Source organism: Daucus carota, chromosome 9, assembly GCF_001625215.2.
Source record: "Daucus carota subsp. sativus chromosome 9, DH1 v3.0, whole genome shotgun sequence".
Taxonomy (NCBI): Eukaryota; Viridiplantae; Streptophyta; class Magnoliopsida; order Apiales; family Apiaceae; genus Daucus; species Daucus carota.
The window spans coordinates 30,189,872-30,208,069 of NC_030389.2; the positions used below are offsets into that span (position 1 = coordinate 30,189,872).

Sequence of the window (18,198 nt, forward strand, 5' to 3'; positions counted from 1 at the left end):
AGCCTATAGAAATACTACCTGGGTGAAGCTACTGGCAATACCTCTTTAAGTGTTGGGCGTTCCATACCCGTGGTATGAGTCTTCCGTCCATGTCTGTAAAGTGATAGGTACCTTCCCAAAGCACTGTTTTGATGATGTATGGGCCTTCCCATTTTGCACCGAAGGCTCCATGAGCGGGAACCCTCATGTTAGGCATCATTTTCCTGAGAACCAGGTCTCCCGTTTTGAGGGGTCGATCCCTCACTTTCTTATCAAAATATTTAAGGGTCCTCTGTTGATATGCAGCAAGCTTCAACTGATCGGTATCCCTTACTTCTTCAATTAGGTCTAGGTAGAGCCTGTGGTTGACTTCATTATTCTCAGGGTCATAATTATCCCTTCGAAAGGACCCTGCTCCAACTTCCACGGGAACCATGGCTTCACACCCGTATGTTAGGGTGAACAGGGTCTCGCCGGTGGTAGACCTTGGAGTGGTATTGTAAGACCACAACACCATTGGAAGTTCTTCTGGCCAACATCCCTTTTTCTCTTCCAGTTTGGCTTTCAGGGTGTGCTTGATAATTTTGTTTATGGCTTCCGTCTGACCGTTACTCTAAGGGTGGCACACCACGGAAAAGCCTTTCTTTATGCCAAGGTGTTCACAGAAATTCATCATCTCATTGCTATCAAACTGCTTCCCATTGTCTGATATAAGCTTGTAGGGTACCCCGTATCGACAGACGATGGCACGATACACGAAGTCTACTAGCTTCCTTGCAGTGATGGAAGCCAGGGGTTCAGCCTCAACCCATTTAGTGAAGTAGTCTACAGCCACAACTGCGTATTTCACCCCTCCTTTTCCTTTGGGTAATCCACCAATCAGATCTATACCCCAAACAGCGAACGGCCAGGGGCTTGTCAGGGTCTTCAGGGGTACCGCTGGGTTCTTGTTTGTATTAGAGAACCTTTGGCAGCTGTCACAGGCCTTGGCGAAGGCATGAGCATCCTTGTAGAGGGTAGGCGAGTAGTAGCCTTGACGGAGGATTTTGTGAGCGAGGAAGGCACCCCCCGAGTGATTCCCACAAATTCCTTCATGCACCTCGTGCATAATATATTCACATCTTATCCCAGCAATACACCTAAGGAGGGGCCGGTTGAACCCTCTTTTGTAAAGGATTCCATCATAGATTACATATTGGGCTGCCTTGTATCTCAATTTTCTGGCCTCATCCTTGTCTGCAGGCAGGGTTCCGTTGGCTATGTATTCCTGGATTGGGGTTGTCCAGAGGTCAGATTCTTCAACCTCAACATCTAGGACTTCAATCTTGGGGATGCTAGGCTGATATTGGATTTCGAGGGGGATCACCCCAAGCATATGTGCATCCTTTTGTGAACCTAGCTTAGCCAGGGCATCTGCATCTGCGTTCTTAGATCTTGGTATTTGCTCTAGCTTGATTTCCCTGAATTTCCCGATTAATTCCTAGGCATACCGCATATAGAGCTCAGTACGGGGACCTCTAGCTTGGAAGCCTCTTCGGATGTGCCAGACTACTAGCATAGAATCACTGTAAACATTCATATTTTCCACCCTCATCTGCAAGGCTAGCTTCAGCCCCGCTATTAGGGCTTCATACTCCGTGTCATTGTTGGTGGCTTTAAAGTCGAAGTGAATGGAGCTTTGCAGCTTATGGCCTTCTAGACTGACTAAGACAATGCCAGCCCCAACCCCATTTCCATTGACAGCCCCATCGACGTACAAGTTCCACCAAGGGGAACAATTCTCGGGTATGGCTATTGGAGACTGAGGTTCAGGTACACATTCCGTCCCTTCAACTTCGAAAGTGGGTGGAAACTCTAGGATGAAGTCAGCTAGTGCTTGCCCTTTGATGGCGGTCTTTGGCTCGTACTCTATATCAAATTGTCCTAGCTCGACTGCCCATTTCATGATCCTTCCAGAGGCTTCGGGCTTGTGTAGTACTTGCCTGAGAGGGAAGGATGTTCACACTTCAATCTTGTGGGCGTGGAAGTAAGGCCTTAGTTTGCGGGAAGCCAAAATTAGGGCGTAGGCTAACTTCTCCATATTCGAGTAACGGGTTTCAGCATCGAGTAGTCTTTTGCTCACATAATATACCGGCTGCTGGGCTTGCTCTTCCTCCTTGATCAGGATAGCGCTAATTGAGAACTCAGAAACCCCTAGGTAAAGGATTAAGGCTTCACCCTCCATTGGTTTTGCCAACAGTGGTGGGCTCCCAAGTTGCTCCTTCAGCTTCAGGAAGGCAGCCTCGCATTCTGTCGTCCATTCAAATTTTTGCCCCTTTTTTATGGCTGCTAAGAATTCTCTACATTTATTTGGGGACTTCGAGATAAACCGGTTTAGGGCGGCAACCCGGCCTGTAAGGCATTGCACCTCTTTCACATTCCTAGGCGACCTCATTTCAATTAAGGCCTTGATCTTCGCAGGGTTAGCTTCGATTCCCCTGTGATTGACAATGAAGCCCGGGAACTTGCCAGATTCAACCCCGAATACGCACTTTTGGGGATTCAACTTCATCCGGTAATCCCTTAGTATGTCGAACATCTCTGATAGGTGTGTCACATGATCATAAGCTTCCTTTGACTTGACTAGCATGTCGTCCACATATACTTCCATTGTTTTCCCAATCTGGTCCTTAAACATCTTGTTGACCAGCCTTTGATATGTAGCCCCAGCATTTAGCAAACCGAAGGGCATGCCAATATAGCAATAAAGCCCCCTGTCAGTGATGAAGGAGGTGTGTTCCTGATCTGGCTCGAACATGGGGATTTGATTGTAGCCCGAGTAGGCGTCCATGAAGCTTAACAGTGCATGCCCCGCAGTGGAATCCACCAATTGGTCAATTCGAGGAAGCGGGAAGCTGTCCTTAGGGCAAGTCTTGTTCAGATCAGTAAAGTCTATGCATGTTCTCCACTTACCGTTAGGTTTCTTCACCAATACCGGGTTTGCTAGCCATGTAGGGTAAAAAGCCTCTTTTACTAGGCCTGCCTTCAACAGTCGGTCTACCTCTTCTTGAAGAGCGGTAGCCCTTTCCCCACTAATTGGTCTTCTCTTCTGTCTGACTCCCTTTCTGTCTGGGTCAATATTGAGATGGTGGCACATGACTTCTGGCTGAATCCCGATCATATCTGAATGGTTCCAAGCAAAGACGTCCAGATTATTCTTTAAGAATGCGGTCAGGGTTTCCCTTAGGTCCGGCCCCAATTGCTCCCCAATTTTTGGTTCTTTAAAGGGGTCGGACTCATCCACCAAGATGGACAGGGTATCCCCAGCTGCTCCTGTCTTCACCTGGGTTTCCGGCATCCTTGGGTCAAGGTCGATCTCAACGGTAACCTCTTTGTTGCCACCCTCTTGGGGTTGCGTACCCAAGATTTCATGAACGGGAAGCCGTGTCCGGTTTCCAAGTTGATAGGTTACCATAGCACTGTTGAAGTCACAAGGTGCCTCGCACTCATTTCCTTGCTTTTTATTTTGGGGCTGCTTTCGACCAGCCCCTTCAGAATCACTGTCAGTAACATCTTCCACAATCCCTTCAACCAGGGTTTCAGCTGTATTACCGTTTTCTGCCAGGGGGTGTCCATGATAGTAAGCCCTCCATGCATGGTATGTAAGGCTTCCAGATATGGGTCTTCCCCTGGGTGCTACACAATGACCACCATGTTGCAGGTCTCTTTCACAAACTTTATCAAGATCTTTCCCTTGGCCTTAGTTTCAGGTTCCTCCTCTATATCCACTTGCTTGTAACAACTTTCCGGGATGTCTTCATCCATTTGTTGGGCCTCTTTACAGGCTTTTACTGCAGATCTCAAAGCCCGGCTATAGCATTCCCGGGAGTCAGCCTGACATCCCCGTACACATCCTACCCCATTGGGGGTTGGGAACTTCATTGATAAGTGGTAGATTGAGGTCACGATCCGCATGTCCCTTAAGATGGGCCTGCCCAGGATCCCATTATAGGAGATGTCCTCATTCACTATCATGAACTCTGCAACCTGAGTGGCAGCCAGTGGTTCCACTCCAAGGGTGATTGGGAGTCTTACCCTTCCAGCAATTTGGACAGCATTTCCTGTGAACCCATATAATTCGTTATAGCAGGACATCATGTCTTTGTCTGCCATTTTCATTCTTTGGTATGCACTATAGGCCAAGATATTGACAGAGCTTCCGTTATCGACGAGAAGCCTGTGCACATTGACATTTCCGATCACGGCTGTTACCACCAGGGCATCGCTATGAGGATGGTGTACCGCGCGTGCATCCCCCTCAGTAAAGGTAATGTCCATGGTCTCCCCTTTGAACATTTTGGGAGGCCTTTCAGACAGATGACACACATTGGTTAAGGGCGGCCCTCGGGCTTCCCGTACATATCTTTTCATAGCACTGCGTCCCTGGCCTCCCACGAAGGGTCCTCCGATGATCATTCGGACACTGCCAACCCGGGTGTTACGGTTGGCTTCCTGGTTATTTGTCCTTTCAGCTTTCTTTTTCTTATACTTTTTAGCCTCTTGGGCTACAAACTTTGTCAAGTACCTGGTTCTGATTAGGTCCTCTATGTGGTCCTTGAGATGCACACATTCTGCCGTGTCATGCCCATTTAAGTCGTGGAAAGCACAATATTTCCCCTGGTCTTTCTTTCTAGGGGGTCCACTTCGAAAGGGCTTCCGGAAGAGTCTCGCCTTGTCTTCAACCTCGAAAATATGATCTATGGGAGCTGTCAGAGGCGTGTATTCATGGTACCTTGCCTCTCTTGTCTTCCTCATCGTTAGCCTTGACTTGTCGAAGCCCTGCGTGCTGGTTGTGTTCACAGTAATGGGCGAAGTCTTGCCATCTCGGCTCGAGGATTTTTCACCAGCAGGCCTTATGTAGGGGTTCCTCTTATATGTGTTCCTCCTATCTGGGCTATAAGATCTGTCTCTCTTGTTTTTCCAGCTACTACGGCTTTCAGATTTCGACTCTTTCTTCAACTTAGCTAGAGATTCCTCAATTACCTTATGGGGTTCTGCCCTGGCAAAGAAGTCAGCCAGGGTTTCGGGCTCCCGCCCTTGCAACTCCTTCCAGAAGTCTGTTCCAGGCCTTACCCCCGCTATCAAGAAATTTTTCAGGGTTTCTTTTGATGTTGGCCTAACTCGGGGTACCTCTGAGTTGAAGCGTTTGAAATACTCTCTTAATGTCTCGTGTTCCTTTTGCTTAATATTAGCTAGAGTGTTGGCAGGCGGGGCATAAGTAACGGAAGCCCTGAATTGTCCCACAAACAGCTCACACATCTTCCTCCAAGAGCTCATAGAATTAGCAGGAAGCCTCTTGAACCAGTGGTGAGCGTCATCCCTGAGGGTAGCGGCCAATAAGCGACATTTTGTGAGGTCTGGAATCTGGTAGACCTCCATCTCAGTGTCGAACCGGCTAAGATATTCCACGGGATCCGTGGTTCCGTTAAATCGCAGGTCGCCAACCTCCCTGTAGATACGCGGTAGGGGTGACTCCCTAACCCTCTTAGTAAAGGGTGACTTGACAGTAAGCTCGGCTTTCGACTTCTTATCAGCCTTCACCTTCTTTAGGGCTTCCAGCAGCTCTTCCATCTTGCACTTATCATCCCCATCATTAAGTGCAACCTCATAGTCACCATTTAGGGGCTGATCTTTCTTCTTGCTTATTTCCTCATCATTGTGCGACCCTGAACTTTCCTCATCATCATGAATGGAGATAACCTTTGACGGCCTTTGTTTTTTATCTTTTGACCGAGCTTCAGACACGGGCTTCTCCTGTCTCTGGCTGGGAGGAGCCCTGTGTTGCGAGCCTTCAGGTCCATCCCCGTTAGGGGTCTTGTTGCCAAGCCTGTGCCGCAAGTCTTGCTCGGTCAGTTTCCTTCCAAGGCGGTCGAACACACTTGCAGCCTCTGAGTGTTCTCCATCATTCATCTCGGGGTTAGCTTCCCTCTCAGGGTTGTCACCCTCCTTCCTGCCGCCTTCTCCATCAAAATCTAGCTTGGTGGGAGTCACCTTGCTAGCCTTTTTCGACCTTGCGGACTTTCTTTTCAAGGAGGCAATCCTCCTACTCATTCTCTTCATTTTTGCCTTCATCTCCTCGCGCGTTAATTCTCCGCTCGGAACGTCACTTTCACCTTGCGTAGCGCCTTCCGGCGTCGGATTTTCAGTGTTTTCGGGAATTTCTGACATCTCTCCTCTCTAAGATCAGTAACCCCCTCCTTCTAGCGCCAAAAAGTGTTGTGAGAGGAATTGATACAACACCCCCAGAACCGTATAGCACAATTATAGGGATATTTGTTACAACTACGATTATCACGGCTAGCTTTTAGGGGCTACCGTTAACATAAACTAAAGAAAAACGAATGTGTTTAAGGGCTGAGCTTGCAAAGAACCAAACAACGAGGCCGGAATTACGGAATTCCGTCCTGCAATTGCTCGGAAATGTACGTCACAAAGGTTACACGTGCCTCTCTTTAGAGTGTAGAACTCGTGGGTAAATGAATCTGAATCCGTCCCTTTGCAAGGTGCCTACATACCCTATTTATAGGGATCAAGCCCATGTAGTTCTTGATTTAGGACTCTGAAGAGACAAGCTCTTATCCCCTCTAGTTTAGGATAAACAACTTCCTCTTGTAGTTATCTAGCGGCATCCCACTTCAAGTAGGTCACCTGAAGCCTTCATCTTGCATGTATATCCGAATATATATGAATTATCTCCTCTTGATTATAATTATCTCCATAATAGATGTATTTATCCCTTAATTTTCAGATAAATGATAGCCGACATACTCCCAATATACTTCCAATTCGTCCTCCTAGAAACAAGGAAGAAGAGTCTTGCCTGGAGTCTGCCTGCCGTTCTGCCCAGACGGCGGAAGCCCTTCCAGCGGCATCCCCTAACTGCAGCCCTGTAGCTGCAAGCCAGGATGCACTTAGTGGTAACCCCTAACAGAGGTAACCCCTAAAGCGCCTTCAGGTGCAACCCCATTCTAATGGCAGCCTTCACCAAGCTTCCAGTGCAAGTCCGTATACCCTCGCGTATGCCTTCTGTGATTCACCCAACCATGGTGAAGCCCCTTATCCTTAACCAGATGATTCCAGTATGCCCAGATAAAGCCCAAATAATATGATGGGCTATAAAATAAGCCCAGTGATATTTTATGGCACAACGCTGAGGATCGACCGAAGTTGTTTACATAAGGGGAATAGAAACAAAGGGTAGACTATATTTAGGTGCCCTGCAAAAAAACTGAACCATTTTATTTGATGCCCTATGCTTTCTTGTGATGGTGCATTTGCCGCTGCATTGTAATTTGTAAATCAGAATGCGCGTGTTCCATCGACGCTTTAGTAGCATTTCCGTTGTATCTTAGAATTATTGTCTGGACTTGTTTTTAACAAAATGAACAGATAACACTCATCTAAAAATTTCCAACCTGAAACATGATTTTTGCAGTGCGGATAAAGGCATTGCAAGAAATGGAACGTATCCAGCGATCCCTTTATCCGCTAAACAGTTTTAATGTAGGTAGAATGGTTTGCAAGATCATTTTGTTCAATTTAGACATACATTTTCACTAATGGCAAACTGAATGATTATCTCGTCACCCAGAACGTGGCTGATATCCCGATCAAGTAATACATGGATGTACTTCGACAGAAATATAGGAGCCTGCCTTTGACCAGTTAGCATCCAGCGTGAAACCTCTGTTACATTTAAGTTTCATGTTAAAGACGATAAAAAATAGAAACATTATTACATCAACCAAAGCCGGGCATTTTAAAGTAATGGCTGAAGCATTCTTTTTGCTTACCAATCCAACCTGCCACCAAAACACCAGAAGCTATATACATTTTATGCAGAGCTTGCCGCATACAGAAGAAAACAAAACACCCGTTTCATACATGGAGAAGTTAAAATCTTAGAATATCTGAACATGGATATGCAATCTGATTGACATCAACAGAGTTGGTATTAAATGACATGGTTTGTAGAGTTGAAGACCCCTCGTTTGTTGAAATTAATGAGAAGCAACCTATACATATTCCGCCTAAGCTGGGGTCATACTTATGCTTGGTATACATGTATTATCGCAGTTGCTATTACCCGTCATAATCCTTGCTGGCACCAGGAAATGCGTATGAGAATTCCTTTTAATTATTAGGATATGTTTGTCTGTCCAATTAGGTTTAGGCTTTTATTTGTCTTCGGGCAGTTTGTTTTTTCAGATTAATAGCTGTTAGGTGTTGAATTGATACATTCTGCTAGTAATTTCTTGTCGCCGGTGTTTTTTTAACATATTTGTTTCATCATATTTTTGCTCCATGAACTATTATTCTTTCCTTGTTATGCCTATGGATTAAATTCCCATGCATTCATTTTCTAATTAGACCCTCGCCGCATTTTTGAAGGTGAAAATGTTAAGTATTCTGGTTCGTGAGAGTGCCTGAATGTTTTGATTGATTTGTTCCCTCGTGAGTTTATAATCTTGTAATTTCAAATTTGGTTTCGGAATATTTTTCAGAAATAGTGGTTTAATAGCAGTTCTACTGCCTGTCTGCTGGACTGCTGGTTGCTTGTTTTGAATAGAATCTGCACGCCTTTTAAGACTTTGTATTTGTCAGCCAAATTTTATTTTATACTTAGTAAATTATATGTAATGAATTTATTTGAAAGAATGTTAACTTATATCTAGTTTTTAAAACGCTTTAGGGAGTTGTAAGTAAATCTATTAAGTAACCTAATTAATTTTTAAATACACATCCACTTGCTTCTTCAATTTGAGTGTCCAACTATTTGTATATTTAATTCCCGATCACTGTTTAGACCACGCTGAAGAGAGTTCAGTACCTGAACTTTTTAGATCATATTTGGAGCTGTCATAACCACCAAAAAATTAACCCGGCAACTTTCTGTAGTTTATACCACTGTTGGTGGCTCATTCGAGAAGCCTCTGTTTGGTCACACAAATAAAGTTTTTCATATGGAAATGGAAAAGTAATTCACTTAGAGCGGCTTATTTTTTAAAAAAAAGAATATATATTATCAGGATGTGGGATAACATATTAGTATAGCAAGGGAATTTTTTGACAAGGTTGACTACAGTTTTAAAATGGAGGGGGAATGGAGAATATTTTAACTTATATTGTAAACAGTTTATTAAAAAAAAATTGGCAAGAGTTACTCTCATTTTCATATTAATAAATTGTACCTAAATACAATTTCTAAAAAACTTGAATGTTTTATTAAGGAGAAAAATTCATCGGACGAAATATATGCAATGATGTATAGGATAATTTGAGCGATAAACCTGAGAAGAAAAAATCCAAAAAATAAAATTATCTTAGCTAAATATATAATAAAGTTGAATAAAAATATTTCTTCAGCCTCCCCGCAGCCTAAGAACCAGCTTGACCTCGATGAGTCCACGATCCTTGTTAGAGAGGATCATGGTAAAATATGGATGGCCACCTTATCATTCCCACTTTAAAAACTACCAATAGGAATCGACAGTAATAAAATATCCCTTAAAGGCTGACTTCCTATTTGTCATTACTGGGTTTTTACCAGAGTCACACAAAATGGCTTATTTCCAATTTTCTTTGTTGAAAACTGTAAATTAGCATGCCAAAATAAATAAATAAAAGTAGCCACCACATTTTTGTTGGCGGGAAAATTTGCTATGAAGCAAGCAGAAGAGTACTCCAAATGACAGGAACTTACTATATTATCATTTCACTATTATCTCCTCGTGCTTGAGCCATACTTGCTCCACCAAAATTCCATCCTTGCAGATTGATGGCATCCTCGTCTGGATCGACGGGACGAGAAACACTGAAATACACAAGTCACATTAGTTATAGCAGTTAAGCATTAGCGATTGACCCAAACATGGGCTAAAAAGCAATTCGATTGCTAGGGAGCATATTTGCTACAAGCAAATGTTGTAGCCTGTTTTTGGTGATTCAAAATATGTACAAAAATAGGTGAGATGTCTTCATACTAAATAGCACCCAATTCAAACACACCAAAAGATAAAGTAATATAAATACAGGGACAGGAGTATAGATGCGATTTCCGATGGCAAAGATTGTACAAATGACATACATCCCTCACCCAAAGAAGGCCTTCCTGTGAAAGAGATGCCATCCTAAATGGTTTATAGGATAACATTTTGCTTTAAAGCAAAGCGCTCATAACACCAGGAATGTGCCGCACTGAAATTCACAAGTTAAATTATTTGTACCAGTTAACCAATAGGGATTGACCCAAACTTGCCTTAAAGAGCGATTCGATTGCTGGGGAATAGATTTGCCACACGCAAATGTTTGATTTACTGAAATTTACAAGTTAAATTATTTGTACTAGTTAACCAATAGGGATTGACCCAAACCTGCCTTAAAGAGCAATTCGATTGCTGGGGAATAGATTTGCTACAAGCAAATGTTGGATTTTGTTTTTGGTAATTCAAAATATCTACAAGAAGAGGTCATATGTCTTCAAACCTAATAGCACCCAGTTCAAACACATCCAAAGCTAAAGCAACATTAATACAGGGACAGAACTGCAGATCTGATTTCCGAGGTAACGGATTGTAGAAATGACATACATCCCTTACCTAAAGAAGGCCTTTGTGCGAAAGAGATGCCAACCTATATGGTTTATAGCATAACATTTTGCTTTAAAGCAAAGTGCTCATAACACTAGAAATGTGAATCATCAATTGTTCTGCGAACGAAAAATAAACATTGTCACTGATTGCCTCCAATACAGCTGCCTAGCATTATCATTCCACAAAGCTTGCATTGAATGGTAAATTACTATTGCATGGAGTTATATGACCTTGTTCCAGAAACTGTGTTAGGTGCACATAAAAGGCAGACTGGTATATTAAATCTGATGTTGCTTACCGTGTTCGCTATGTAAGGCCGGCAGTGTTATGTATGCTGATCGCGTACCGTGTTTTCTGCACACTTTAAATTGTCAAATATCTCCTTGTACACGATGTTCTTGGTAAAGCCGATGTGTTTTTCGTCTTCATCCACACAAAGAATCTTTAAGCCTTCTGGTGAGGTAACTCTGGAGACCGCAACAAAGATTTGGCCATGGCTAAAGACGGGTTTAGGCAAGTAAAGTCCCACATTCCTAACCGTTTGGCCTTGGCTATTATTTATGGTCATTGCGTAGCAGACGGTTATAGGGAACTGTTTTCGTTTAACCGCAGTCGGAAATGACTTGTCAGCTGGTGACATACTAATTTTTTGGTATATACGTGATCTCCCCAATTTTACTACCCATAATTATCCGTGCCTCGACCAGGAACTGGTAACATCTTGTTACAATGAGCCTGGTCCCGTTACACAGGCCCTTTTTTGGATTAAGATTTCGCAGCAACATTACAGGAGCACCAACCTTAACATGAAGTTCGTGGTTTGAGAGCCCACTGAATTTCAAAGAGTTGAGGTATTCTGGAGGATTCAAAATTTCGTCAACGGCTGTTGAAGCGCCCTTACAAATACTGTCATAACTCCTGTAAATTTTCAAGTCTCCCGGCAGTCTGTGCAGGACCTCATTATTAACAGCCTCCACATATTCATTTAATGGTGTTAATATTGCACGGTCCCGAATATATTCCATGGGTGTATGACTCCCACCGAGTTGGCCATATATTTCATTTACCATTGTTTGCAGCGGATCGCCAGCAGCTTTGAGGAAGACCTGTATATTAAGTTATTAGCAAAAGTCGCAGCAGAAGAGGTGCACTGCATGCCAATTTGGTGATATATTAAACAATGAAGCCGCTAAGAATAGCATAGGATGTCTAATATCTGTGTACATCATCAGGATGAGAGGACTTAAAATTCACGTCCAGCATCTTTTTCAGATGGCATGTGGTATAACACTGTCTAGAAATGTATAGCTGCCACGATAATATCATGTTTTTTTTGTGGAAGAAAATGTTGTGCCTTTTATTCTATTGGTGATCAACGGTATTATTTAATAAATGAATGTATATGCAGTATAAACACGTATTGGAATTAAGAGAAGTTTGTAAAATAATCTCATTTCGGTGAAATACCTCTTCTGGAATCTTAATCCATGAGCCATCTATTTCATCGTTGAAGGCATAGGTCTTTTCAGTTCCATCACCTACTGCCAATACCCAATCTCGAAATGGTACTTGCCTCCCATCAATTGTAATTGGAGGGACGTTTTTGTCAATTCGCATGTTTTCAACCAATCTGAAAATTGTGCAATTTTCCCATAAAGTTGACTTGCTAATACTTGCACCCACAATGTCTTCTCTTCCCTTTTTGGGGACTACCGGTAAAACTTACCTGAAATCACCTCCAAGAAGCATTGTGAGGCCTCCAAAAGGTAATGAGGACGCATTTGGATTCACCTTTGACCGGATATCCCGACACGATGAGTCATGGGGGCCTCGTCCCAAATGACTAAGCTAGTTTCATATATCAGCTCTGCCAGGTATGTATTTTGTTTAATCTCGCAACAACTAAACTCATCAATATTGATTGGTATTTTAAAACGCGAATGTGCAGTTCTTCCACCATTCATTAAAAGAGAAGCTATACCAGATGATGCAACAGCTAGGACTATTCTACCCGCACTTCTTAATTTTGATATTATAGCTGACCACAGAAACGTTTTACCTGTGCCCCCCGGACCATACACAAAATAAAGGCCATCCAAATCTAACTCCACAGCCTGGATAACTCTTTGGAATATAGTAGTCTGCATGTAGTTCAGGGAGTCAATTATGTTTCCTGCCATAATCCTAAGCGCCTCTCGATTATACATCATCTCTTCTATCAGTAGTTCATTTTTGTACTTGTGCTTTGTAGCTGTGTTCAATGCTGGTAGACCTGGGTAATCGGCCAACCTCTTCCCATATTGCTTCAACAAGTCACTAATAGCCTGAAGCGCAAGCATTTGTTTGTCACCAACATCAATTCTCAGACTTGGTAGCTTTAAAAGCTTCCTTTGTGTGTATTCTATATCATCGGATAAAGTAAGCCAATGTTTTTCCCAGTGCTCGGACGGATTGCTGACTTCACAAAACACTAATAAAGTAACAAATAAGTCACGGAGCTGTGGTGCAGTAGCATAGGCATTGGCATCCTCAAGTGCAATATGACATTCTTTATCTGAATCAAGGAGACCTCTATGAAAGCATGCCTCTTTATAGGTGTGATAAACAACCCCGCCTACCCTCTTGATGTCCTCGAAACTTGTGGCCCCTTGGACAATGTTTAATAACTGTCGCATATAGAACCGTTCTCCAGATGCTGGGTGAGCATATACCATTCGGCCTACAACGTTGATATTTTGCTTTCTTCGAAACCACCGGCGTGCGGTCGAATCCCATCGAAATTTTGTCAGGAATTGAACAAATGTTAGTTCACGGCCCAGTTCATCATACCGGTTTGTCAACATCCATTGTATGAACATCGTGCCATCGGGGTCAATGCGACGAACCACTTCAGGCAAAGTTTCATTATCGCGAAATCTCACTTCCTGTTCGTTTTCAAGCTGGAAGTATAATCGCTGGACAAAAGGTTCCCGATGATGTATAGGGAATTCGAAGAGGCGCCAATATGCCTCTGCCGCCGAAACATACCGACATGACACATATGTTTTGACCTCATCGTGCTCAACTACGGTTGCTTGAGATGTAGAAGGCAATTCTAGATTTGTGGCATGACGGTCTTCCCTCTCCAGAACTATCGTAGCCATATCTGGACCTTTGCCAATGTACTTGAACAAATATTTAATAGCCAGATTGCGATTGAACCATTCCACATTTATATTTCCTTGATATTTTATAAGGAGGCCACGGTGGTAAGGGACAACATGTCTGTCACAATGAACACCATAGTTATTAGAAATAGGAAACGGCACATTGCAGTTTGCAAATTAAGGTGCATAGAAATTAGGATTCACCTGTTGTCAAGAAAGACCTTGCCACATTTGACAGTGTTCTTGGTATCTCTTCTTCTATATTGGGCATATCCGTCCGCATCTGTTATAGTGTTGTCACTATAAGATTTTGGGTAATATTTTGAACATCGACCGTTCTTCATACAGGGGTATTTTGGGTTTGCAGACCCACATGGTCCATGCATCATAAACTGTGATACCGCTTTATAACCCACGGGGTCACTGAGTTGATCTGGTATCTCAGCAGATATAATTGAATCAATATCGGCTGGAGTTGTTATTTTGTCACCTTCTGCCAACCATAAAACTATATGTGCATGCGGGAGGCCTCGTTTCTGAAATTCAATTGTGTACACAACTGGTAGATCCAAGTGTAGTTGGGATATAATATAGCATGCGACAAAGTTATCTATCAATAACACAAAACTGCTGATTATTTATTAAGTGAGAAATTATAATTTCACAAAGGATGGTACCAAATGATTATCACAATCATTTGGTATGGTGCAGAAAATTATAGATTTTGTACATATACAATTAAACAACCAATTGAATAAGAAAAGTTCGGATGACAACTTCAATTATAAATGTAACACAACAAATGGATTGAAAATATTGAACTATAAATGTAACACAACAAATGGATTAAAAAATAATTTAGTAATATTGGGAATTATATCATTGGTTTGACCCTAATCATGTTGTGGGAGCATGATATGGAATATTATTGTTATACGGAATTGGAAAAGCAAACTATGTAATATTTTAAAAATATGTGTAACCCATTTATTATTTAAAGTTACAATATAAGTATCTATATTTTATTTTTTATGTTAATGTAACAATAACCTTGGTTAACACCTAATTAACTAAACCCATTTTTCAAATTGTTTGTTACATAGGTTACTAATGTATATAACGCATTTTTTTAAGGCTGGATCATGGTAATTACGTGATGTGAATTATATATTAAGTGAAACAGTTTAATTTGACGAAGGATAGTAGTACCAAATGATTATCACAATCGTCTAATATGGTTCACAAAATTATAGAATTTGTAGATGTCCGATTAGACAACTAATTCAATAAGAAAAGTTTGGATGACAACTTCAACTATTAATGCAACACAACAAATGGATTGAAAATATTGTTTTACTTTATGATAAGTCGCAGGTTTAAAAGAATATAAACCTAACCTTTTTTAATGTGTTCCAGGTCCTGCAACACGGGCGGAGTATAATCTGATCCAAGGTGTATGTACCACAGATGACACGATTATTAGCCAGTTTAAATTGGAATGTTATAGGTGAAAGATGTCTGAGTTGGGTCAAGGCAAGATGAGGTGATAGATTGTGTTTCAGGTTACAACACGGTAAATAGGTTCGTATGACTCTTCTAATCTCCTAATATTGTGGTCAGAACAAATTATTCTATGTGGTGAATTAAGCTTCTCAAATATTGGGTGCAATTCAATTGTATTTAAATGTTACATGCAAGGACACGCCCCATCACACGATGCTTGGTGAAATCAGCAATCATAGCATCAAGTTTCATTTTGAACACACGGGCAACAATATCAGGGCGCACAGAGGCATCATGCGATGAAGACATTTGAATTGCAGCTTCAATTTCATCCCATTTTGGATTACAAGTGAATGTGATGAAGAGATCAGGATGACCATATTCTTTGTAAATGGCCAGTGAATCTTGGAAGTTCTGCTGCATGTATCTATACCCTCCAGTGAAGGTTGAGGGCAGAATTACTCGTTTTCCCAAATCAGTAGCAACTGTGTCTCCTCGCCTGAAGCTGTCAACCACATTGTTATAAAGATATGATCTAATGAGGGACTGGTTCCTTTGTACCCATAATAATCTAGTGCGTTCCACTGAGCACCAAGCATCAACCAGGAATTGCAGAAAGAGTCGGCCCCCAAGTATTAGAGCATGTCCCTCACCTACACGGTAATGTGTTCTAAAGGCATAATATTCACACATACTAACAGTGTTATGCCCCCGATTATCAGAAATCTGCACATCACGGTGTTTTATACCAATTCGATAGCCATCTTCACCGAACGGGAATAGAAGAGGATATTGCAAGGACATGTAACATGGATGTAACTCACTAATATGTTGCAGTCCAAGTGTTTTACTATGAACAACTATGTCCCTTTTATTTGCAAAGTCATTATCTACAGCTAGACCCGCGAACTCAAAGGCATTTACAGCATGAATATTCTCAATTTCATAATCCTCTTCAGATTGACTGTTATGGAACCGACCGTCAGATGTGCGTCTCTCAAATAATTTTAGGCGGACAGGAACATGCTCGACACTAGAAAACCGTTGTCTTATTTGGTTGAATATTCCCACCAGCATATTGTTGTGGCTAAGCATGCCATCGAGGGTTGCAACAATCAATTTATCGACCCTCCCCTTGTCTCCAGTAAGATTAATTCTATGCTCATTTGCCTCGTATCCATCATACATATACAATTGTGCAAATTTTGGGGCTCGGCCGTCTGGTGGCACCAAAGATGCAATGTTATGATACACTTGCCCAGTTACCCGAAAGACATATGGTCCTCTTCCATCATTGACTAATTCATCCACCTTTGCACCATACGAACAGAATGCAAACATGGTGTTATAGATGCGGCTTTTTTAAAAATACATCTTTGCCTGTATATCATTACCGGTGAGGAGGCGAGTTAGCTCGAATGGCGGAACACGCAAGAATGATAGTTGCACCTTTCCCTTACTGCAACAGATGGAATACGACATTGGCCCAGGTCCTACATGCCTTCCAGTAAACTCTGCAGGCCATACAATGGCTTGGCAAGATCCACATGTTTGATCTGGTGTGCCCATACTTAACACATCATTGTTATCATCTGCAGGGAACATGGGATTCAAAGGCAAAAATTACACATCAAATATGATGTCCATATAGGTTTGGTGGTGTGTAGTCTTATGGCGCATGTAACAGGATGTGAAACTCGAGTCACGAATACAGCTTTAACAAATAAAGTAATGAATGAAGTTAATCTAAAGCAGGGATGCAAAAGAGGATCTTTTATGAAAAAGGCTGTATTAAACACGGAAGTCATAAAGCATTATAAGTGCCTACAATAAAACCAAGAAAAGGATGGGCTAAAGATGCAAGATGAAATATATGCTTATTCCCTAAACAAAACAAAGTGACAACACACATACTATATACATAATGGAAGCATCAGGCATGAACACCTCAAACCACTTTTAATGGACAGATATGTTGTTATCATTTTGACCTGAACCTTTTTTTTTAGCACTCGTCCAATGTAAGAAGTCGGTTTCTGATATTTGCAGATTTTAATATTTTAATATAAAGTCAGTAGGAGGTGGAACTCACTGAATTCTTTCTTTTTTTTGTCTATAAACAGACGTTGCCGACGTGTTTCACCTGGACCTGCACATGCGCATAGGTTATTAAGTGTTGGAAGCACAGAGATTTATGAAAATTATTTCAATCAGGGAGATTCCATGTTTTTAATAAGATATACAAATAATTGTTGGCTGATTAACTGTTCCGCAGGGCTGAGAATGACAGCATGTATTGCACTCATAATGGACGACCACATTTTTTGTAGTTTAAGATGTGACGGAAAAACAACAAAGCAAAATACATACTTGGAATGGTAGTCCTTCCATCCTGCTGATTGTTGTCGGGATCTTGGTTGAAGCTAGAGCCGGCAGTTGAGCTATCCCTTTCTGATGTGTCGTCTGTTGACATCATCCGTTATGCATTACACAATGCACCATATTAGGTACAAATCATTTTGTCTGAAGTCAGCCCCGGCTATTGAGGTGTGCAAACAGCCCAAAAGCACAATGCCCCAAAGTTTGAGTGGTCCCCATTTTTAAAAAAGTTTCATTCAGTCAGGTTATTCCTCCCTCTCACTATTAAAATTTATTTCATAATTCACGCTCATTTGAGAAATAGCTAAAGAAAACAATTGATTTTGGGTTTGAAATTTAAATTTGTAAACTTTATAAATAATAGTCAAATTAAAAATAAACTTTAAACACATCACTTATAATATCTATCTGAGTAGTGTTGCTATATTTGGCTATTTAGACTTTATTTTTAATAATTTTATTTCTCTTCAACCATTTTCTTGAGGAAATTGAAAACAATTGTTCTCCACACATACACAAATTATTATTTTAATTTTATTTTCGCACAGGGCCCTATTTTG

At 41.6% G+C, this 18,198-nt stretch overlaps 2 protein-coding genes across 2 annotated transcripts; both read right to left on the reverse strand.

Moving 5' to 3' along the window:
* Positions 1 to 592: 592 nt before the first annotated feature.
* On the reverse strand, positions 593 to 1,924 carry LOC135149603 (uncharacterized). Its single transcript, XM_064085350.1, has 2 exons — positions 1,524 to 1,924; positions 593 to 1,439 (listed from the first exon to the last, which is right to left on the reverse strand). The coding sequence occupies exons 1-2, from the start codon at positions 1,922 to 1,924 to the stop codon at positions 593 to 595; spliced, it is 1,248 nt and encodes a 415-aa protein (XP_063941420.1).
* Positions 1,925 to 12,397: 10,473 nt separating this feature from the next.
* On the reverse strand, positions 12,398 to 17,732 carry LOC108201383 (uncharacterized). Its single transcript, XM_017369675.2, has 6 exons — positions 17,630 to 17,732; positions 17,352 to 17,408; positions 16,640 to 16,851; positions 15,448 to 16,570; positions 13,961 to 14,366; positions 12,398 to 13,874 (listed from the first exon to the last, which is right to left on the reverse strand). The coding sequence occupies exons 1-6, from the start codon at positions 17,730 to 17,732 to the stop codon at positions 12,398 to 12,400; spliced, it is 3,378 nt and encodes a 1,125-aa protein (XP_017225164.2).
* Between the last annotated feature and the right edge of the window lie 466 nt (positions 17,733 to 18,198).